The sequence below is a fragment of the Gossypium raimondii genome, chromosome 1, assembly GCF_025698545.1.
Source record: "Gossypium raimondii isolate GPD5lz chromosome 1, ASM2569854v1, whole genome shotgun sequence".
NCBI classification, from domain to species: Eukaryota; Viridiplantae; Streptophyta; class Magnoliopsida; order Malvales; family Malvaceae; genus Gossypium; species Gossypium raimondii.
Window position 1 is genome coordinate 7,247,653 of NC_068565.1, and position 24,889 is coordinate 7,272,541.

Below are 24,889 nucleotides of genomic sequence, written 5' to 3' on the forward strand. Positions count from 1 at the left end.
GCTTACACCTTTCTTCTTTTCTTTTGTTTTATAGTGATTTGAACTTGGTCGAATTGGGGATCGTCGGAGCTCGTATCACACTATCATAATCATCTCGGTATTATGTGCTTTTCAGAATGTTTAAAACTATGGCATGTATAGAGTCTTAATCATTTTGAGTATGTTCATATGATATGGCTAAGATTAGCTATTGAAATGGTCAGTAAAGATTAAGTTTTGGTGTTATGTATGTTTAAATGGTAACTAATTCAAAGAAGCAGTTTCTTTGACAGCAGCAGTGACGTGAATGTGAAAAATCACCATAAATAGTAGAAATGGAATTAGAGAGTGAATGATATATAGAATTAAATATTATCAAATCTATTTTTACATGAAAGAAACGGTGTAGGCAAAGGAATTTTATATTCTGAGATATTTGAACTTTAGTGTGACAGGGTCAGAATGGTTTTTAAAGTCCCCTGTTCTGACTTTGGAAAATCATTATAAATTGTACAGAAATAATTATGGGTCATAATTTATATGTATAGATTTCTTAGTGAGTCTATTTTCAAAAGAAACAAACGATAACCTTATATGAATTCTGTGCAATGAGATAATTTATTTTTAGTGCCAAGAGGTCAGACCTGTCGAGCTGTGAAACAGGGGATACTTTAATGAATAAACTGTACTAATTGGCTAAGTCAAAAATTCTGAAAATTTTATAGTAAGTAGGAATATGAGTCTAGTTTCAGGGAAAATTTACGGATTTAAATTTTGAGTCTCGTAACTCGAGTTATAATTAAATTAGTGACAGTCATGCAGGTGGACAGTTTTGTTGTGAACAGTGAATTTAATTTTAAAAGTAAATTTTTATGCTCCGAATTGGTAAGTTAAATTGGATGACATCTCGTACTCGATTCCGATGACGGTCTCGGGTAAGGGGTGTTACAAGCTGGGTCTCGGGTAAGGCATTTTTGACCCGAGTCGGCCCGAATTCACTAAATGACAAAAAAGAGTTTTTAAATATTATATTCTTATTGTTTTCTTCCTATTTTTCTACTATTTTATTATTTTGTTGTTATTGTTTGGATATTGTATAAAACTTATTTTATTGTTAATTTTGTTATTATTTTAAAGACATTTATTATTATTTTAGAGGCATTTGCTTGTTAAGTTACATCTATTTTAGTGTTATTTAAGTATACATATTTTTAAAAATTTATTTTTAATTTGTTGAAAAATATTTATTTTAATATTTTTAGTATTTTTGATATATTATATATATTTTAAAATAATATAAAAATTAATATGAACAGGTCAAACCCGAATTTTAACATTTTTATTCAGATTGGAGCTTAAACAAAATTTTTACCTTATTTTTTAAGTCGAATCAGGTCAGACCAACTCCTTACAAATAGACCTAAAATTTTAGTTGAACCCGAACGGACTATTCACACCTCTAATTCTATTTAAAAATGAGAGAAGAAAAGTTTAGAAATTGAAGGGAAAAGTCAAAGTAAACGTAGAAGTCCAAACTTTTAACTTGTAAATCATCACCATCATCATCAAATCCCATTTCTTAAGCAACCTCTGGTACCCTTGTCAACTCAAACCCCTTTCAATTCATTCCCTTTTTTTATAAGGTAAACCCAGGACAAAGAAACCCCAAGAAAATGAATCCCTTAGATAACAGTGACCACCCTCAGCTTCCAACGATCAAGATCCACCACCCATCATCCCCTCACCATTCCACCTCCACCGCTACTCCCACCGCCGGTGCACGCCGTAAAATCGGTGTAGCCGTTGACCTCTCCGATGAATCTGCCTTTGCCGTCCGTTGGGCCGTCCAAAACTACATCCGAGCCGATGATGCTGTCGTCCTCCTCCACGTGTCTCCAACCTCCGTACTATTTGGAGCCGATTGGGGCCCTCTCCCCCACACCCCACAAAGCCCAGGAACGCCACATTCCCAGCAGAAACTGGAAGACGATTTCGATGCCTTCACGGCGTCAAAGGCGGCGGATTTGGCCAAACCCTTGAAGGAAGCTGGGATTCCTTTTAAGATCCATATAGTGAAAGATCATGATATGAGGGAAAGATTGTGTCTTGAGGTGGAGAGGTTAGGGTTGAGTGCTGTTATCATGGGGAGTAGAGGATTTGGAGCTGAGAAAAGAGGGAGTGATGGCAAGTTGGGAAGTGTCAGTGATTATTGTGTTCATCATTGTGTTTGTCCTGTTGTTGTTGTTAGGTATCCTGACGATAAAGATGTCGGCAATGCCCAGCCCGTCGTGACGGTTAAGGAGGCTGAGGTGGAGGAGGAAGGTGGCAAAGGTTAATCCTTTTTTGGGTTTCTCTTTTTTGGTCGGAAGTTTGGAATCTTTGTATTTATTTCAATGCTTAATTTGGATGGGTCACAATCTATTGCTGATGTGTTTTTATAGTATGACACTATGAACTGATTAATAGGATATAGTAGCAAAGTCTTATCAAATGATCCATACTGCCAGTCCTACATAGCTGGTTTGTTTTAGTTTTGAATAACTGAAATTTGGCTTCCTGGCTGTGTCTAGATGTTTAATTCATATGATTGTAGCATTTTCTTCTCGATCCATATAGCTAATCCAGCTTGTTAGAAATGTATTAGTTTGAAGCTGTCCATGTAGCTTATATATTGTTGAGCGGATAGGATTATATATCCCTTTGAATATTGTTTCAGATTGCGAGTTCATAGATAAGGATGTGGTTAATGGACAACAGAACTAATGATTTAATAAGAACATCAAATGGTACGAGGTGTTCATGGCAATAATCTGATAATATATGTTACCACTAACATGGAATATAAAGAGTAGGTGGGCATAATTCATATACAGTAAAGAAATGTGATAGCAATTGTTCCAGGGTAACTAAATATGTGTAAACACTTGATAGGAATAGTTTCTCTTACCTTGCTTTGAGCTTTGTTCCGGATGGCATGTTGTTAAATTTTGGAAGCTAGTTGAAATGGGGACCAGTGTAGGCAGTGCAAATGATGTTTTGATAAGGAGGACAACATAGGGTAGTGTTGTGTGCTTGATGTTGGAACCTATAATAGAGGTTGCTGGTAGATTGATAGTAGACTAGAGACCATTGTCTAAATGTGATCAAGACACGTGGAGAGCAAATTCTACTATCTCTTAACCTCATTAATACATAAACTGGCAAGTTATCCTGCTCTTAGAGGTTTGAATGAATGACATTTTTATCATGGGAAATGGTCAAATTATATTAGAAAGATATTTCTGAGCAGTTGCTTGCCCTCATAAGATGAAGCAAGTTGATGCATGCACTTCTAGTGCTTGAGGATTGTATGATTTGATTGGAGCTTAAAAGGAAGCTTTTTTTATGGCAATTAGGAAACATAGTTACTTGGAAAAATATAGGGAGATAAATCGAGTTGGTGTACTTTGTAACATGGACTTTTTTGTTAAAGCATGCTTCCCCCTCGATATCCAGGGACTTTTAAGTGTTTGCCAGAACATACTTTTGTTTTAATACATGTTGCTTTACAACATATTTTTTTGGATGTTACATCTATTTCAGTTGGAATGTAGTTGAAATGTTTGGATTAATATGATTTGGGAAGTAAATTGTGGCAGAAAAGTTAAACTTTTGATGCTAAAAGGATATCCCTAGCTATTATATTCATATACATATCAATCGATACACATTTCTTCTCTCTGCCTTCATTTGTTTGGTTAGGCTATTGCTTGTGAAACACTGCAACCTATGGAATAAGAAGACATGCAAAGAATAACATCTCTGCGCTCTGTATGGTTTCCTGGTGGAAACATGAGATTGCCTGTTGTAACATCCAATAGCATGTTTAAGTAGCAAAGCTTTGCCCGAGTTTCTTTCATGGACATTTTGCTTCACATATGAAATTTGTGTGAGCTGCTGAATTATTAACTTGCCCCAATTCTTTGAAATTGACATTAGTGTTTGATGCTTTCTTTCATGGCAGATGCTTAGGGTAATTTCAGCTTAATCTTATCAGAGTACCAGGTTTGTGTCTTCACGCTTAAGTTTTATTTGTCATTCTTTTACCCGTTTATCGTTTCTAACTTATTGTAGCAATGCTAGGAATTAGCCGGAACAAAGAGAAGTCGTGAAAATGTCCTAGTAGTTCATGGTTAAAATGGAATTGAACCAAGGGTTTTTTTTTTCTCCTTTCATCTGCTCTTTATATAAACTCTTAACGATGATGATGTTGTATGGTTAATGAGGTTTCTTGATTACATTTTTATGTGACTCAACTCTTTAAGGATGTTGTGTTTTTACTGTAATTTGATATACTATGAGATAAACAGATATGGTCAACATTTGGTTTTAGTTTTTATGAGCTGTTTGTGTTTTGCTTTGAATGCCATAGAGCAGAGAAAATATGAATTATATTCCATGACCTTCCACTTAAAATTCAATGGTTTGGGTTTTTGCAATTGTTTTTGGTATGATATGAAAATGCAAATTATTATATTTTAGTAGCTTTTAATAACTAAGGGTGAGTTTGGATAGGCGGTGGGTTTACCTGCGGTTAGTTTAAAAACAACGATGGCGACAAGATTATAAACTGTAGCGTGAGACAAAAAAAAGTAAGTTAAATGCATCGCATCGCACTCAATTGTCCATCCAAACCTATCCTAATACAAGTATTTGCTCAAGTGGGCTTTGAGATAGAGTAAAGGTCAACTGTTGTTGGGTTTAATTAAATAAATTATGTAAAAAATAAGAAAAAAGGTGGTTTAATTATTGTTAAAAATGACTATTTAATTGGATTAAGAAAACGGAAGTATCATGCAAAATCATTTAAAAAAAAAGTTGATTTCTTTGCTATATCCTTAAATGGATAAAAGAAAAGGACATGTAATGATTGAAGTTAATCCACATAGACTAGTTGTGCAACTTGAGTCCCTATGTATATATTTTTTAATCTTTAAATTATATCCACCGATGTTACAATTAGCCACAACCAACATGTTTTCTTTCATTATACAAATATATTTGTATTGTTTTTCATTCATACACAATTTAAAATACCAGTTGTTTACTCTTTTTCTTTTTTCTTTTGATAAAAGAAATTACAACATAATACATTTAAAAATATATAAAATTAGAGATCAAACCCAACCCTAAGTCTATCAATGTTTTTGTAAAATTTGTAATTAATTATTCAAAATACAAAAAGATTGCAACTATTGTTTAAGAAAAAAGTCATAAAATGCCATTTTGGACCCATACATACTTCACCCAATCTTTTTTTTTGGTTGGGCATTTTGTTGACATCAATGGACCTTGCACCTTGCATTTGGACATCATGCAACCATACATTTATAGATAAACAAACTATTGATTAAAAATTAAACTAACTAATGTTTATAAAATAATTATTATATTAAAATTCCATCAATTTCAACAATGAAGAAATAGGCACCACAAACCAAAGAAGGAAAATAAATTATTCTGTCATAAAATTGAAACATTTTCCAAAAGAAAAAGGCGAAATTTTTTTTGTATTCTGCAAGTTAGGATATATAATGAGAGAATTAGAGGGAAGTGAAACCTAACGGCTCTGATCTCGGCTCAACCTGCAGATCCCACTGATTATACTTGATGCATCATCATCATTGGTGATCATGTGTTTTTGCAGTCTTCTTAAAGAGCTGATGATAGCCGTTGATCCCGACTCTGAGTCACCATGATCTTGATTTCTACCCGAATGATTACCTTCAGCTAATCTTGGTAGCTTGAATAATCTTGTTGAGCTCATTGATGATGATGCTTCTCCATGAGATGAGGAGCACCCAATCTCATCCTACATAAAGCAATTTCCCTATGGTCAGAAAAGGAAAAAAAGACCTTGTTTGGTTTCTTAGAAAATGCATCACCGAAAGAAGAGAAAATGTCCAGATTCTAAATTTCACCAATGATAGAAAATTTTATTCGGATTATCAAATGGTAAGAAAAAAGAAAGCAAAATATAATTGAAAAAACATACCTCAGAACAAAAACTAGGACTTTCTTTCATCCTCTTCAAGCCGCATTCACTGCTACTTAAAGAATCTGAACTAGCCGCCGGCTTTGACATCGAGAAAGAAGAAGAAACCTCTGACCATGGAACCACTTGATTTTCAGCATCATCTTCCTCTTCCCCTCCTTCTCCTTCATCATCATCGTCGTCATAATCTTCTTCTTCATCCTCATACTCTCCCTCCGATGACTCCTCCTGCTCCGTCGTCATTTCGCAAGTAGTATTTTTGTTGGCTACACATGACTCACAAACGGAGACAGCAGGGCTGAGGTGTTGACCAGAGGCGAGCCATGGAGTTGGGTTTTGACAGACATGGCAGAGGAGGGTTCGGGTGTGCTTAGCTACAAGAAAGTTAGCTTCATGAACCTTGACGTCGCAGTCCCAACATAGGTTTGCCTGATCCGATTCGCAGTGCATTCGAGCTATCCCTCCGCATAGTTCACATTTCTTCATTTTTTAAAAGATAAGCTCTTCTGCGTGAAAATGTTAATATAAAATGAAACCAAAGTACGAAATCCAAAACCATCGAATCCTCCTTTTAACTTTTTTACTATTTAAAACGCGTAAAGGATAGTTTTGTAATTTCAGTTTTGTAGGCGTAATCCAAGTACCTAATACCTAAACTGTAATTTAATAATTGTCTTTTAACTCTATATTTTTATTATAAATATTTTTAAATATTGTATAAAAAAATTGATAACCGATATTTACTGTCATTAATAAAAAAATGCAACCAATCATATCTTGTCACGTACTCTGCAAAAATATTTTAAAAATTCGTAAATGACAATATTGTATATGTAAAAATTGAAAAAAAAAAGTTTTATAACCATCAAAGTAAAAAGCCAATATAGGTTTTACCCCTCCCTCTCCCTATGATTAAGAATTTATAGTTTAGGTTTTCCTATCAGTGTTGTACCTGTAGATTTTGTTGGTGGCTCATACTCATTAGTTCACTGCCTGCATATATATATACATCTGGCATGCAGTAATAAATAAACCAATATAAGATTTTAGGGTTTGAATCAACAATGGATTTTGGTGAAATCAGAAGAACTCAACTCACAAGAGAAGAAGATGATTTAGATGAAAGAACAATTTTCAGCGGGCTTCGTTGAAAAGAATGGGGTAATTTTCTTTGGAGTAAAAACAAATTTATTTTATTAAATTTATTTTTTTTATTTTCTTCACATATTTTGAACTAAATCTCGAAATTAAAAATTATTTTGAGGAAATAAATCAAATGATGTACGTGGCAATTGGAGGAATTTTTCTAAATGGGTAACGAAGCATAACAAGGGAAAAAAGTTTAGGTATGAAATTCAAAAATAGTATAATTTAAGAGTTTATCAACTCAATTTGATTTGATTCTAGACTTAAACAAAAAGTTAAAATATGTTGGTAAGTTTATGTTCTTTTGTAAATTTGAAATTTAGTCTTTGTACTTGTATTTCTAGAAATTTAATCTTTCTCCTTTTAAGATTTTAAAATTTAGGTCAAAATGTTAACACTATTAAATTTATTTTATTAAATTTAGGTTTATTATAATATCATTTTTTAGTAATATTGTTGCCAAATGAATACTTTTTATTTTAAAATATCATACTAATAAATTTAACAAAAATAACAGTGTTAATAATTTGACTTAAATTTGAAATATAAAAAAAGAAGCGTTAAATTCTTAAAAATTAAAATAGAGGACTAAATCCTAAATTTGTAAAGAGTACAGGGACCTATGTCAGATTTTAACCTAAAAAAATATTTTGCAAAAATAAGGAATTTGTGTACAGAGGAGGAGACCGAGGTGGGTAGAAGTTGATTGGGTGCCACGTGGAAGACCGTGGTCGATGAAATATATTTTTAAAAACTAGAAGATTGAAGATTGGAATGAAGTGGCGGTTCTCCAAATCTATCCCACGCGGTCGAATCCAGACCATGAGCGTGGCCACGACCCACGTGATGACCACCTGATTCTCGAAATCGATTATTTTGATGATGTGGCATAATGGGACCCACCTTTACCTTTTTTTTGGATCGAGGGACCCACCTTGACATTTATCGATGCTTTTATCTCCTAATTGTGCCTATTTGAATTTATTTTGTTGGGATTCCCATTTTTAGCTAAAAAAGGCAACCATTTATCATTGCATTAAGCATTCAACATTCAAAGGCACAATTATTTTAATGAAAGTTAAGCGTGTGTGGCATTTTAAAGAGTTTTTTTCTTTAATTGAGAGCAACTCCAGCCTTTTGTTACGACTTTAATCATTATATTAAATAAATTTTATGTTTAATATTAGATGATTAAATATGTTGTAATAAGAAGTTTAAGCCTACAGATATTTGAAACCTTCTGATCATATTGTGTCGATGTCGAACTATGCTTTAATTAATTATTGTTTTCACTCTAAATTGTATTCTTTTATGAAATTGAATGATTATTTTTTTCAATTTTTTTTAAATATAACCTACTTAAATGAAAAATTGGAAAAGCATGTGTTTTAATGATACAAATTGAAATAATAAAAAGGGCATGTGATAAGCCATTGAAATGAATGGGCAAGGACTTGGGAGCAATCCCCACCACCTATTAGGTAAACAAATTATTTTTCTGAGTAGTTATATTAATTTTGATGATGTGGCCAACATCACGTGAAGATGCCAATGTGGCACACAATTAAGGGAGGTTTTGTGGGGAGCCAATCAATCAATCAATCAATCAATCAATCCCCACACATTAAATATTAAAAATAATAAGGAGAAGATAGGGAAGGGGGAATATGTGGAGGAGAATAGAGATAGGAGGAGTTCTTTGCATATAGACCCCTTTGTAGGAAACAACAATTTGGCATTTAAAAAAAGCAAATGTGAGCCCCCACCACAATTTTATACCCTTTTTTCTATGTTTTTCTCTTTGTTATTTTAAGGATTTTATTTCTTTTATTTTTAAAATGCAAGTATAATTGTTAATATAATTATACTAATAAATTTAATAAATTAATTTTAACGATATAAATAATTAAACTTAAACTTTGAAATTAAGAAAAAACTAAATTGTATTTTAACCTTAAATTTTCTTTGATAGTTCTATATATATATATATATATAGATAAAACTCAATTTCATTTCCTAACATCTGTCTCATCATTGCTTATTTTAGAGACTATCTGTCAGATTTTTAAGGCTTAATTCATGAATCTTAAAATTTTCTGGTATTTAAATATTTTTGTGTTAATTCAATATTTAAAATACATTCAATTTTTAATTTGGTACTTAAAGTATATTTTTATTATATTTTTAATTTATTTTTTTACATACGTTAAATTTTTTTTATAACTAATCACAAAGCGGCATGTGACATTTTATGTAAAACAAATATTTTGTTTTATTAAATGTATATACACATTAAAAACATAAAATATAAAAATAAATATATATATAAAATATTCAGAATATATATAATCTAGAAAAGAAAGACTATAGATTATAAAAAAATTATAAAAATAAAATTTACAAAAAGTACAATAATTGAAAAGAAATTAGTTGAAATTAATAATATTATTACAAATATGTAAAAAAATTATAAAAATCATTAAAGAATTTTGAAAAATTTTAAAAGGTTTAAAATAATTTTTATAAAATTATAAAATATATAATTATAAAATTCTACAAAGGTATTTAAATTTCAAGGTATTTATTATTATATATTTTAAAATTTTATAAAAGTATTTTAAAACTTTTTAAAATTTATATATTATATATATTTTACATATTTAATCGATATAATATATATAATACTAAAAAAAAGACATATGGCATGTTCTAATGATGCCATGTGACCGGTCAATGCTCAGTCAATAGTCGGGCAATGCGGTCAACGATCGATTAAAGTCAAATATGTTTTTTAAAATTTAAATATTTGATATTATAATTTTTTTATTTTTAATTTAAATTTAATATTTTATTTTAAATAAACCTAATTGTCACTTGACATTTTTCATTGGCCAAAGTTGCTTAACTGTCCTTACAAATTGGACTAAAATAGAAGAAATTGATACTTTTAAGTACCAAATTAAAATAAAAAATTTAGATACCAAAATAGAAAAATAGAAATACTTTAAGAGCTAAATCGAAAACTAAGCAAACTTTTAATCAAGAGACATTTCAATAATAAATTTTGTTATTAATTTAATTTTATATGTATTTTAAAAATATCATGATGGGATTTATTTAAAAATTCCGTTTTGGGGGGATATGGTGAGATCCAACTCAATCTAAGGGATGGTATTAGGTGCCACGTAATAATATTAGATAATGCCAATTTAGATTTCTTTGAAAAATGTGAGTGACTAATTACTATTTAAATGGGTTAAAGTTTTTTGGGTAAAATAAAGCATACTCACATCATTGTGGGCCCATCATTAATCTTTAAAATTTAATATAAATATTTAAGTAGAGATTGGGTGGTGGACGCTCTTTCCATTTCTTTCTTTAAAAACCATTTGCTTTTTTAATTTTAATTTTATTAGGATTAAGATAAATATCTTTAATGTTTTTTATTTGAATTATTGAATATAATTAATGTCGAAACCATTTTTTGAAAAACAAAAATTTAGTTGTCGACTTTAAAAATAAAACTGGAGTCGCCACCGATCTTTTATTAAGGTGTGATCGGCTCACCTTAAAAATTATTTTGGTCTACGAATTTTGAGGAAACGAGTTCGGGAGTCAGTTACGCACGAGAAAGGGTTAGCACCCTTGTAACGCCCAAAATCAGTACCAAATTGACCATCTAATGTCTTAGTGTCGAAGGTTAAAAAGATTTTAAAATCAACTCAAATGATGAAATTTGAAAAAAGGATAATCAATTGTTCAAGTAATGTAAAGAAATCGAGTCCCAATACTTTAGGGTACAATTCCTCATAATCCCCGACCTTTGAATATCACTTTTATTTTATGTGAAAATTTTCATTTTGAGAAAGTAACATGCCACACCCAATGCGTTAGGACACAACAAGTTAAGTTCCCAAAAATGATCTTTATACCCATGCATTTTGAATAAAGAATATCCTCGGTTATTTAAGATCAACAAAGAAAATCAGAACCCAATACGTTAGGGCTCAATTTCCCTCGAAAATCCCAAACTTCGAATATTGCTTTTATTCAAAAAAAATCTTTGAATCAAGAAAATAACTTTGATGTATGGTTAAAACCAAACTATATTTTCAAAAAGGGTATGTTAAAAATTAATGTACAATATGATACAAATGCTCGATTTAAAACATATATGACTAAATATTTACAAATATATATATATACAAGTACAATATACAAGTAAACTTGTAAATATGTGCACACATATGTTAAAACACATATATAAGTGTACATATAAAAACACAAAATTTATAATAGTTTCTAAAAAATGCATATGTGCCAGAATAAGGAAAATTCGTATGTACTATAAAATAAAAGTGTATGTACATATATATATATATATATACTTGTTTATAAAAACTATGGAATCAAAATTTATAAAATATAAAAAATATGTGTGTATGAGAATTTAAATATGTATGTATGCACGTATATATGGATGTAAAAAAAATGGGAGTAAAATAATATAAAAGTATGTGGATATGCATATATTTACAAAATAATAATGCTTATGGATACATATATAATATAAAGTATATGAAAGCTAAAACAAAAAAAAACTATATATAAAAGAAAATTTTAACACGTATGAATGCATGTATTTATAAAAGCTTAAAAATATTAAATAAAGAAATATGTATATATATATATACTATATAAAAATGCGTATGAATATAGAAATAGTAATAAATGATAATAAATAATATAGTAATAAATTTAAAATAAAAATTTAAAAAAACGAATTGCAAAAAAAAAAAACAAAATAACCAAAAAATGAAATTAAAATAGAACAGGGACCAATTTGCATACGCATTATATGAGGGGCCCTAATGGAAATAATCCGCCTCCCTAAAACGCTGCAAGCAATGGGGACCGATTTGAAACAAGGTAAAAATATTTGGGCCAAATTAAAAAGAAATAACTGACTTAATAAAACATGGCGCAAAGGGGGAGGACTTATTGCGAAATTCTACCATTTAAGGTTGATATGCGCGGACCCCCAAACTAAGCGGTGCCATCTTTGTGTGCTGCATAAATGAAACAAAACTGGAAAAAAAGAAAAAACGAAATCATTTGGTTCCTTTTTAAAAAAAACAAAATGTGGCTCTGCTAGGGTTCTTTTAACCCATCCTTCCGGCACCGATTTCGACCCCGACTCAGGCGTGGCAGACTTGGATCCCCACGACGTAACCACGAAGGTAGTATTTTTCCCCTTGGTTCAATATAAAAGCAGTAAAAAAAAACAAAAATAAATAATGAATAATCAAAGATGTGATTCACCTCTTTCGATTTTATTTCACTGTTTTTCTTTCAATTTACAGTATTCTCTGTATTTTCTTTCTTTTCGTATTTTACCCTCCTCATTTACACAATATAAATGGCCTTTTATAGACCGAAATCGAAAAAATAATCAAATCTAAAGGCTATTTTTTGTTGTTTCTTCTCTCTGGGACTCTTTGAGTCCGTGTTTTTACAGGTGTTCGTGGAGCGACGTGCGTGGAGAGGACTTTGGCCCCGAGACGTGCGTCGCCTGGAATCCTGCTGGAGGCGTGGAGGCTGCGGCGGCTAGGGCGTATGGTGCTAGGGTTGCTGCTATATTTTAGTTAATGGGCTATTGGGGTTTGGGCTAATTGTTTTTTAGGTTTAATATTATTGGGCCTGTAAAGCACTAGACTATTTATTTGGGTTTTTTTTTGTTTGGGTTCTGCATGCGGGCCCGGGCTAATTGGGTCTGCTATAGCTACCCCTCTTTGCTCGTTGTCATGTAATGGGAATAGAGCAAAGACTACAAGGCCCAATTATGCCCGGTCTTACTGAGCCTCAACTTCTTCAGTGCTTCTCTTCTAGTAGCCTCACTCCTTCCTACTGCATCTTCAGAGGTATAGGAACTAGCATTTCAATCTACTCCACTGCAATGTCAGGGAGATAGGATTCGTACATTGTAGCTTCTCATAAGAACAAAATTTGCTATCTTTAATCTGCTCCACAGCAACTTCAGGGAGATAAGACTTATAGCTTCACTTGTTCTGCTACGCCTTAAAGATAAATCGGATGCGATCTGCTCTACTGTAATTTCAGAGAGATGAGATCTGTGATTTTAATCCACTCCATTATAACTTCAAGGAGATAAGACCGGTTATTTCTGTCTGCTCCACTGTATCTTCAGGGAGATAAGACTTGTATCTTCGATCTACTCCACTACTGCCTAGGGAGATAAGATCTGTAATCTTCAATCTATTCCACTGTTGCCCATGGAGATAGAATTATTGGCTTCAATGTACTCCACTGTAACCTCAGGGAGGTAAAATCCGCCATCCTTGATCTGCTCCACTACTGCTTAGGGAGATAAGATCTGTAATCTTTGATCTATCCCACTGCTGCCTAGGGGGATAGACCAGATATAATTTGTTCTCTGCGACTTCAGAGTAATGGGATCTGCTGTGCTTGATCTACTTCACGCCAATACATGAAGACAAGGTCTGTTCTTTTCGATCTACTCCACCACCAGTATGGGGAGACAAGATCTGTTGTCTTTGATCTATTACATGCCAAATGAAGACAAGATCTGTTTTTTCGATCTGTTTCGCCACCAGTATGGGAAGACAAGATCTTTTATCTTTGATCTACTCCACGCCAGTACACGAAGACAAGATCTGCTTTTTTGCTTCACCACCAGTATGAGAAGGCAAGATCTGTTATCTTTGATCTACTTCACGCCAGTACATGAAGACAAGATCTGTTTTCTTCGATCTACTTCGCCACCAGTATGGGAAGACAAGATATGGTATCTTTGATCTACTTCATGCCAGTACATGAAGATAAGATCTGTTTTCTTCGATCTACTTCGCCACCAGTATGGGAAGACAAGATCTGGTATCTTTGATCTACTTCACGCCAGTACATGAAGACAAGATCTACTTTCTTCAATCTGCTTCACCGCCAGTATGGGAAGGCAAGATTTGTTATCTTTGATCTACTTCACGCCAGTACATGAAGACAAGATCTGTTTTCTTCGATCCGCTTCACCACCGGTATGGGAAGGCAAGATCTGTTATCTTTGATCTACTTCACGCCAGTACATGTAGACAAGATCTGTTTTCTTCAATCTACTTCGCCACCAGTATGGGAAGATAAGATCTGTTATCTTTGATCTACTTCACGCAAGTACATGAAGATAAGATCTATTTTCTTCGATCTGCTTCACCACCAGTATGGGAAGGCAAAATCTATTATCTTTGATCTACTTCACACCAGTACATGAAGAAAAGATCTGTTTTCTTCGATCTACTTCGCCACCAGTATGGGAAGACAAGATCTGTTATCTTTGATCTACTTCACGCCAGTACATGAAGCAAAGATCTGTTTTCTTCAATCTACTTCGCCACCAGTATGGGAAGACAAGATCTGTTATCTTTGATCTACTTCACGACAGTACATGAAGACAAGATCTACTTTTTTCGATCTACTTCGTTGCCAATAGAGGCAGACAAGATCTGCTGCTTTTTAACCTGCTCCGCTGTCGCTCAGGGAGATAAGGCTTTATGATTTCGCCGATCTGTTCTCTGTGGAACATGACCTGTATGATTCATTTTATGAACCTAATTATGCCTAATGATTAGGATGTCATGAACAGAATAAATCAAATGCTCCTAACTAGACATGTATGAATGACATTGGAATGAATGCAGAATGTCATTTTCGAAAATGATTCCTCCTTGTCGCTTAGGTTATCATTACTCAAAGTTTATTTAAAGTTTCATTACTAATGTGCTATAGCGCCTTCTTGCTCGGCTGGCGTCTTCAAAGAAACACTTGACCAAATTGCCCCCACTGTAAACCTCCAAGTTTGATCCACTGGGATGCAAAATTTGTACCATCTTTTCCCGTTGTAACCCAAGAGTAAAAGATTTGGCATTTTCTCAATCCTCTGTTATCACAATTCAAGGATACACGATGTGAAACTTTTTGGTCTCTTACACCATTCTAGGGTGTTGTACCAAATGCTCACAAATGAAGAAATCTTCTCCAAGAACAACTTCTTCTTATTATTCGATGATCATTGCTTGCTTGTTCATTGAAGCTTTGTCACCAACACGACATCTTGCCATTTGTTCAGTCAATGTTTTTGACAACAAAACATGAAAGGATAGTTTTAATTTAAACTTTTCCTTCTTAGATATTCAACCTTTAAGCTTGATGTGTTCTAAATAATAGCCCTGTTTCAGGTTCCTATATTATTCAGAAACTTCTAGAGTAATATGCATAACTTTCCTTGTGAAAGTTTTATTAGTCTATTAATCATTACTCTAATGCAACACATTGCAAAGAGAACAAAATGATGGATAAAATTGAATTGGTTCTGAGCATAGCTCGAAATGAAAAATTTATCAAAGATAATAAAGATGGATAACAAAGACATTGATTTAGGAATGCGTATCTTGGAAATGAATAAAGTGTTCCAAGAATAACAAAAATGGTATACGGATTAAGTGCCCCAGATATCGCCGCTTGAAATTCTCTGTACAAACTTTTTGAAGACTATTATGAGTTTAACATGTGTTTAGGAGTACTTTGTCGATGCCCCAAGATGTCGCCTACCCCTTTCCTATTGATTCAGGTATAGCAATACCACTACATGCCCCATTCTGATCAGTATTTGAGCTGCTTCGATAATCTCATGCCCCATTCTAGTCAATATTTGAGCCGCCCTTTTCGGGTTTTCAACTCAAATCCCCTTTGGTCTAAAGCGCTCTTTGCGGGTTTTCACCTTGGCCTCTCCGGTTTTACTTTTTCATTTTTCATTTTTCATTTTCATCTCTTCATTTTCCACATCACTTTTTCCTTTTTTTGTTGGGACTCAAACTGCCCTTTGCGGGTTTTTACCTTGGTCCTCTCTTTCTTTAAGCGGAGTATTTCCTAACTGAATCTGAGTTTATGGGACTTTACAGGTTTATCACCCATCTTGTTCAAAATCAAAGCTCCTTTGGAAAAGACCTTTTCTATAACATAAGGTTCTTCCCAATTTGGCATCCGTTATATTTTTTGTAGAGTGAGGATTTTCTTTAGCATTAGGTCGCGATTGTGGAATTCTCTGGGATAAACTTTTTGCTGTAGGCTCGCATCATTCATTTCTTGGTACATCTGAACCTGATGAATAGCTTCTAGTTTTCTTCCTTCTGTCAAGTTCAATTGATCACATTGCGATTGGATTTGTTCTGCTTCATCCAACTTGCTCAGCCAATACCCGGAGAGAAAGAATTTCAACTTCAATAGAGAAAATAGTGATGAACTAAAGAGAGAGACACTGCTCTGGTAGAATTTTCACTGCATCATTCATGATATTAATCTTGACATACTGCAAATTTTTGATATCGTGCTGTTGTTCAGATTGTAATGACAGTGCTTAACCTGGGCATATCCTGGTATGACCATGCGTAGACATCTTTGAATTCTTGAAGTAACTCAACAATGTTATGCTTCGTCTTTGAAGTCATATCAATTCCAATCTTCACCAAGCTCACAACTTTTAATGATTCTTTGTGAGGTAGGATCTGTCTATCCTCTACCATCCTCAATAAGTCTGGAGATAAGCTACAATCCATGTCACCTTTAAAGTTGTGAGATCCCTCTAAACACATGTCTCACCCAAAAGGAGATTCTGAGTCTATAACAGTGTCACTCATGTCATTGATATTTGGGGACCCATGGTGGGTACCAAAGAATATACAAAAGAATGTATGAATAATATGAATGAATAATTTGGCAGAAAAAATCTGAAAGAATGAAAAAAAATCGTAAAGAATGAAAGAACATTTGCTCAAAGATGTATTTCATTAAAATAATAATATTCAGACGTGAGCCTATTTCACAAAGAAATTCCTATTACTTCTAGGCTGAAAGCAACAAGTGTGTTCTGAACATTACTCTAACAGACTCTAAATACTTTAGGGGCTTCCTCTGCAGTCCCATTATTTAAAACATCTCTAAGGCGAATATCTAACAAGGACCCTTTTAATTGTGTCTGCATATATGGCATCGATGTGCAAACTTCTCACCACTTCTTCATACATTGCAGTCCCCCATCCTCAATCATGATTGGGTAACGGATTTTCTGCACCTTATGAGTCACCCAACTTGACAATATCCATTAAACCCAATACCCAAATACAATTTCTAAAAGTTAAAGCCCAATTCAAAATCTAATTCAATAAAATTAATATTTTTTATTAAAATATTAAAAATATTTTATGTATTACTAGTTACAATAATAAACATGTACTTTAATATACTAAATTACACATAACTATTGATGCTATATCTTTTATTATAATCTATAATACAATAATAGTTATATATATTAATACTTATAAAATATATTATTTCATTATAGAATAGTCTATCACATACTATAAAAATAGAGTAATACATAATGTTAATTATTATAATTTATTATTGTTTATTATATTAGTTGAAATATTCTCTAAGTCCCTATACTTTCCCTATTTGAAAGTTAGCCCTCCTACTATATTATATAATGTTATATTATATCATATCATATCATATAGTATATAATATATTAATAGTATATATATATGCATTAATGATTAAACATTATAATATCATGTAATACTATATCTTTTATTATAATCTATTAATATAATAGCAATACATTATATATTGCATATTACTATTATATTTTAGTGTTTATTGTTATACTAGTTTAAATATGCTCTAAATCCCTATAATTTTCGTACATTTGAAAGTTAGCCATCTTACCATATTATATAATGCTATATCCTATCATATATTAATAGTTTATATATATATGCATTAATGATTTAAAAAAAAATATGTATCAATGGTTGGACATTATAAAATCTTGTAATACTATATCTTTTAGGGTTAAATATAATATGGTACCCGAACTTGTCCATTTATCCCAAATTGGTACCTTAATTTTTTTTCCATCGACTAAATTGGTACCTGAGTCTAACGCTGTTAACTTTTTGCTGACATGATAGCATTGGCCAATCGCACACCGCCATGTGGTATCCTTATAACTCCCCAAACTTCTTAAATTTAAATTGTGCAAGGGTGTCAAGTAAATTGATTTGATTGTGGTTAAGTGTTCTGTAAGTCTACTTAATATCTCGTGTTTGAATTTCTATGTTTGCAAGTTGGGAATATTTTTGCTATTATTCCTTTTTGTGCCAACATTAGTAGTAGAGTTTTGATAGAGTTTGGATACTTGGTGGTTGGTTGTGATATTACCATATAGATAGGTTGTTAAAATATATTTTTTTAAAATACAAGATAATTCCTTAAATCTTTTTTTTGGTTAATACCACTTTCTTGCTCACGTTTCTTACCCTCTCACTACCATCCAAATTCTCCATTTTTGTTATCATTGCTACTTGTTTTCATTCTTTTGTTTTCTTTGCTATTCAATTGGCTTTGGGGTTGGTCTTGTTCTTGCAGCATCTATCAAGATTATTCTTTCTTTCGCTTGTTCTTTTTTTTTCTTCTATTTTGCTGGTTCTTTAATTCTGTGGGCAAATTCTTGTTCATTGCTTATCGTAAGCAATTCGGTGTTTTGATTTAGTTATTTAATTGTTGGATGTGTTATTTTGTAATTTAAAATCGTTGTTATTTAAGGATTTAGGGATTGATTTGGATTCCCCTTGTGATGAAATTTTATTTATCGTAGAATCTTTCATTTTAGGAGAAGAACGTGTGATAATAGACAATCCTCCAACAAATTAAGTTATTGGAGGAGTTGCTGTAAGTTGCGGTAAGTGTTTGTTATTCATTTAGTGACTACTTTCTTCAGAAAAAAGGGTGAATTTAAGTGGAAATCTTTGTGCTAAATCAAAGTTGTAAACATTTCGTTTTGATGGCGTTTGTAGGATTCTAAGTATTCGATTTTGTGGTGGATCAATCTCGCTATCAAGTGTGTGAAAACAACCCTAAAACTCGATAGAAACTCGTAAATTGTGAAACATGGTCTATTTTTTGAAACTGCCAGTGCCACACTGCCATGTGAAATCTTGCAGCCCGTGTGGCTTGGCCGTGTGGGGCACATGTTCGTGTGAAACTTTGTAGACCGTATGTACCATACGGGTTAGGTTTTTGGGCTATGTGGGCCTTTTTGCCCAATTTTAAGACTCGATTAGAGGCCGTTTGAGGGACTCAAAAATTGGGTCCATAGGCATTGTATGGGGTCAGAAAAGTATAGTTTTAGTACGTAAATACATTTGAATAGGCTTAAAAGGTATGTTAAGTTGGAAAAATTACAAATAAACTATGTATTATGCTATAATCTGTATGAAATATGTGTATAGGCATGCCATTTGTTATATGATACATGTGAGTATGTTTTATGATTATAATATGCATGTGCATCGGGTGGGTTATGATATGATGGAGGAAGTGTTATATGAAAATTTATACTGCAATTATGGTAGCTAGACTGCAAGTTTATGTATGGCAAGCTCAGCTGCAATTTATATAAGTGGCACACTGCCACCTATTAGTGTGATTGACTGGAGGAAAATGATGTGTAATGGATGAGGGTAGGACATGATATGATATGTTATAATAGGTTATGTTATGATAAGATACATTTTGATACGAAATCTGATATGCTATGAGACAAATTGATGATTATGATTATTTATATTGAAATTATGAGCCAAATCACACACTGGGCTTAAAGCTCACGTTTATGTTTTGCTTTGTTTTAGGTGATCCTCTGACTTAGGATTAGACGGTGACTCTAGAGCTCGAATTTCACATTTTTGGTTAAAGTTCTATGGACTTTTTTTTTGGTTTTTATTTTGTTTTGGATATTTTAATTTCTGTTTAGTTTATAGGGACTATTTTGACATTTATTACACAAAAGGGTATTATTGTTTAAGAACGTTTAATCTATGATAATTAAAAATGAATCGCAGTTTTATATACAAAAGTTATAAGGTTTTCCACTACAATACTAATTAAAATACTCCAAAATATTTTAGCACACAAATGTTTTCAAGTAAACATGTTTTGATTTTAGTTCAACAATTAAAATGGGGTTTTAAAACATTTGTTATGTTTTTCAAAGGGTTGTTCAAATAGAGTTTTCTTTCCGTTGAAATTGGTTTACCATAAAACTTAACATTTGTTTCCTTTGCTTGTTCGATGTAACCTCCATGATCTGACCGTAACGTTTAGGCCAAGTATGGGGGTTACATTTGGTAGTATCAGAGCTAAGTTGCAAAACTTGGTTGTGTATTTTTAGGTCTAAAATATTTTAATAAATAAATTTTTATTTTGAATTGGAATTTATTGAAATGATTTTTGAATTTTTGGATAAGTGAAACTGAGACTCTGGCACCAATCTAAGTAAGAACTTTAAATTTTAGTTTTGTTTTAGAGATACTTTGCATGTGATACTTTAGTATAAGAAATGGCTTTTAGAGATTGTAGAGTAGTAAAACACTCTCTAAACATGAATAAATATTTCGATAAAACTCTAAGATTACGACTTAAAACTTAAACTGGTTCATAAAATTTTGAAAATTGTAGATAAAGAAAATGAGTACTGGTAGTTCTTGTGGATGTGGTATCCATGGGCATGGTGGTCGCCATTGGGGGGCTCAAGCTGAGCCTTATTTGATGGGCAGCATACCCCAATTAGATACAAGTAGATAAAGAAAATGAGTACTAGTAGTTCTTGTGGATGTGGTATCCGTGGGCGTGGTGGTCACCATTAGGGGGCTCAAGCTGAGCCTTATTCGATGGGCAGCATACCCCAATTAGATACAAGCGAGACTGTCGAAACTTCGACAACTGAGACTAAGTCAGTGGCTCAGATTGACAAGGACGACGCCCTGTTCTAGGTAATGTTGAGGGTCTTGAGACCCATATTAGGTCTGAATTTGAGAGTCGAGGATCGATAACTAACGACTCTGGTCCAATGGAGCTGAATTATTTAGGGGCGTCACTAGAGTAGCCCCAACTGTGGCTGAATATTGGTTAAATGCCACGAAAAGGAAAATGATGACTTAGACTGCACCATTAGAAAAAATTAAAGGTTGCAATATCTTTACTTCGCGATAAAGCATATATGTGGTGGTTGACGGTGTAGGAGGACACTCAACCTGAACAGCTAACATGGGATTACTTTTGGAGTGCCTTCCAAAATAAGTATGTAGGGGCAAATTATGTTGAGTCTCGTAGACGCAAGTTTATGTGGCTGATTCAAGGGGATAGAATGGTGGATGAGTATGAGGCTAAGTTCTTGAGATTAAGTAGGTATGCTCGGGGGTTGATGGCTACTGATTATTATAAGAGTGCTCATTTTGAGGAGGGTCTGAGGTATGACTTTAGGGTTCTGATAGCTCTCTAGAGAATGGGTTTATGCATTCTTGGTTGATAAGACAAAGCTTGTGGAAGAGGCTAAGCTGTAATACCCAAAAAAAAATTACTACAGTAAGAAAGTAAGATAATATTCCTGATATAGTAAAATAAGGAAATAAAGTGATAAAAAGGGCAATTTTGAGTTATGTCAACATTGAGAAGTATATTATGACATATTAATTCAAGAAAGGATTAAATCGCAAAAGTGAGAAAAGTTTTGTGGCCCAAGAGTAAATACTCAAAATTTAAGGGATTAAGTGTAAATATGAAAAAGTTGAAGGACCAATAGTGAAAATATTTTAAGGGTAGAATAATCTAGAAAACAAGGAAAATGGATGAATTAGGACCAAATTGAAAATGTGAAGAGTTTTGAGGGACTAAATCGTAATTTTACCAAATTAAGTAATGACTCAATGATGAAATTTTAAAAGAACATAAAAGGGAAAATGGTCAATTAGAAGAGAGAGAAATCTAGAAGGCAATGATGATGTTGGTGATATTTTAGATTAATTAAATAAATATTAGTTTATTAATATTTTAATTTGATTTTTAAATGATATTTTATTATTTTATTATTAATTTATTTAGTATATATATATGTGTGGAAAGAAAGATGAAAAGCAACCAACCCATCATCTTCCATGCATCTAACGTGAGGAGAAGAGAGAAAGAAGTAAAGTTTTGCTTTCTTTACAATTTGGTCCTTCCTCCAAAAACTTACCATTTTCACCTAGAAATCAAAAGAATTTCCATATCCATCAAGAGAGAAAGATAACAAGGAGACTATGGGGAGCTAGAATATCAAGTTTTGAAGGCACGGTCAGGGGTGGATCCCATGGGCTGGTCACACGGTCGTGTGACCCCCGTTGGGAAGATTTTGTCAATCGCACACGGACGTTTTGTTTAGTCACATGGTCGTGTATCTCAGCCACATGCCACATGGTCATGTCTTCTTTTTTTCAAAAATTATGCTAATTTTGGTTACAAATGCACAGTGAGTTACACGGGAAACTTACATGACTGTGCGACTTCGTCACACGAGCGTGTACCTTTTCCACATGATCGGGTTGACCTTCACACGGCTTGGACCCTCCCACACGGCCTGGTCACACAGCCGTGTGGCTTTATCTTTTTACTATTTCTGTATTTTTTCCTTTTTGCAAATCGATGCGATTTAGACCCTAAATGATCCCGTGTTTGTTTAAGTTTTGTAGAAGTGTGTGAGATCTTGATTTTTTTGAAACTAATTATGAAATGCTATTTGTATATGTAATGTTGTATTCATAAGCACATATTTGATATTGGGTTTTTAATTATGTTATTTATAAAAGTTTGGATGCAATAAATGTGTTTTGTTGCATTTAGTGGAATGTAGGCATGTGAATTCTGGTTTTGTTACTCTGGTTATGAGGAAGTTCATTTCTATGTGTTTTTTTGTATATTGTGTATATACTTTTGCATTTGCATAAAACTGGGGTTTTTGTTGTGAAGAGAAGTTTGTTTTAAGCAGTCAAACTGCAAAATTATTCTGAAAATGGTACATCTGCAATATATATATATGTCGGCTTAGCTACATATATCTATTTGAGTGGCTGAGACCCATTACCGTGGTGTGTAGGGTGGACGAGCCTATAATAGCCCTTTATGGTGTGTAGGGTGGATGGGCCTACCATAGCCCAATTTTGGTGTGAAGGGTGGTCGGAATGGTGTTTGGTTGGTTGTGTGGGTTTTTGATCTGTGCATTCATTACACGTATGAAACTATGATTGATAGAGTGAATAATAAATAATATGTTTGCGTACCTTTTGTTAGTGGAAATAAAATTCGTAAATAAGTTACCAGTTTGGGAATTTCGTATGTTTTTGGTATAAGTATGTTTCTTAAATATTTGTTGTGTTGCTCTGTTTCTGCCATTTACTTATGTTTCGGACTCACATTGAACTCGTGTAGCTTATCCCTTTAGTTTTTCCCTTTCAGGTAATTCACGAGTTTAAGCTTCGGACTCGGCACATCGGAGGTCTCAGAAACTTTTTGGTGTTGATTCGGTTTAAATAAGATTTCCTTAAGTTTAGTATGGTTTATTTAAAAATTATTTGTAAGGCAATTGTAAAAATTGTGGTATGGGTTTGAGTTTGGATTTTTCGTCAAATTATGTGTTTTTGATTTTGAACAACATTTTGAACGTTACTCGCACAATTTTTAACTAAGCTCTTTGCTACTGTTCCAAGGTTCATATGCTTTTTGAGAAATGACCTATGGTCTTCTATTAAAAAGTAAACAACATATTTTTCGCTATAACACTGGTTTGAAATTTTGGATTACGATTAGAAAAATTTGACGCATTTTGGAACTATTCAGGGAATACTAATTTGATTTATTTCTGACTTGTTTTTAATGTCAATTAAACACTAATTGCAAAACATATGTTTAGTTTTTACTAAATTTTGTTAAACATACAAAGAGATTGACTTTTTAAGAGAAATTTAGAATTTAATAATGTGACCTCTGAAATACGGTCAAAACTTCTGGGCCGAGTTCTGGGGTGTTACATTTTGATAGAATCAACTAATAAAAATATTTAAGAATGTGTTTGAGTGAGGAATTTGTGGCACTCATATCATTTATATCAAGATTTTCAAAATTCTAAAATAAGAATTTGCTTGTTTGGGTAAAATATAGAAGAATTTTAAAATTTGTGAGTAATTTTAGAAGGGATTTTAATAGCTTAATTCCTTTTCCAAATTCCACCTAAATAAGGAGTCAAAATTTCTAATTATCTCATTACATAATCGGGTTTTTTTCCTATATATTATAAAATAAAAAATTACTAAAATGACATGTTTAAAAAATTATGTACTAAAATGGTACATTCAAACTGGTGGAGGGTGGTGCATAGGCGGCACCACCCTAGTATTCTGACAAATTTGACTGAAAAAAATAATAATAACATAAACTGGTGAAGGCAATGTAATAGACAGCACCACTTTGTCCAGCCAAATTGATAGGCGGCACCACTTTAAGGTTATTGTTTAACATAAAAAAAAATTCATGTGAATATGATAAGTTAGGAGTCTTAATTTTTTTAAGAAAAAAAATCCAAATATATATTTTCCATTAGGTTTTCGTATTTAGGTTTTGAGGTTTGGAGTTTTAGGGTATATTTGATAAATCATTATAAATGTTCATTTCTAATTAAATGAAAATTTTAACATTTAATATTTTAAATATGTTTGATAATTTTTTATTTTTAAATATAATTTTTCAACAAAATAAGTTTTAAATGAG

At 32.6% G+C, this 24,889-nt stretch overlaps 2 protein-coding genes across 3 annotated transcripts; one reads left to right on the forward strand and one right to left on the reverse strand.

Moving 5' to 3' along the window:
* The first annotated feature begins 1,457 nt into the window (after positions 1-1,457).
* On the forward strand, positions 1,458-4,357 carry LOC105779754 (universal stress protein PHOS32). Of its 2 annotated transcripts, none has more exons than XM_012603691.2 (3): positions 1,458-2,310; positions 3,983-4,023; positions 4,093-4,357. In XM_012603691.2, the coding sequence occupies exons 1-2, from the start codon at positions 1,653-1,655 to the stop codon at positions 3,988-3,990; spliced, it is 666 nt and encodes a 221-aa protein (XP_012459145.1). In that variant the 5' UTR covers positions 1,458-1,652; the 3' UTR covers positions 3,991-4,023; positions 4,093-4,357. The 2 variants fall into 2 exon arrangements, with proteins under 2 accessions (XP_012459145.1, XP_012459137.1); XM_012603683.2 differs by having other exon boundaries at positions 1,461-2,310; positions 4,102-4,357.
* Positions 4,358-5,368: 1,011 nt separating this feature from the next.
* Positions 5,369-6,573, reverse strand: LOC105779780 (zinc finger protein CONSTANS-LIKE 4). The gene is made up of 2 exons (XM_012603704.2): positions 6,014-6,573; positions 5,369-5,830 (listed from the first exon to the last, which is right to left on the reverse strand). Exons 1-2 carry the CDS (start codon positions 6,497-6,499, stop codon positions 5,579-5,581), a joined length of 738 nt encoding a protein of 245 aa, XP_012459158.1. The 5' UTR covers positions 6,500-6,573; the 3' UTR covers positions 5,369-5,578.
* Between the last annotated feature and the right edge of the window lie 18,316 nt (positions 6,574-24,889).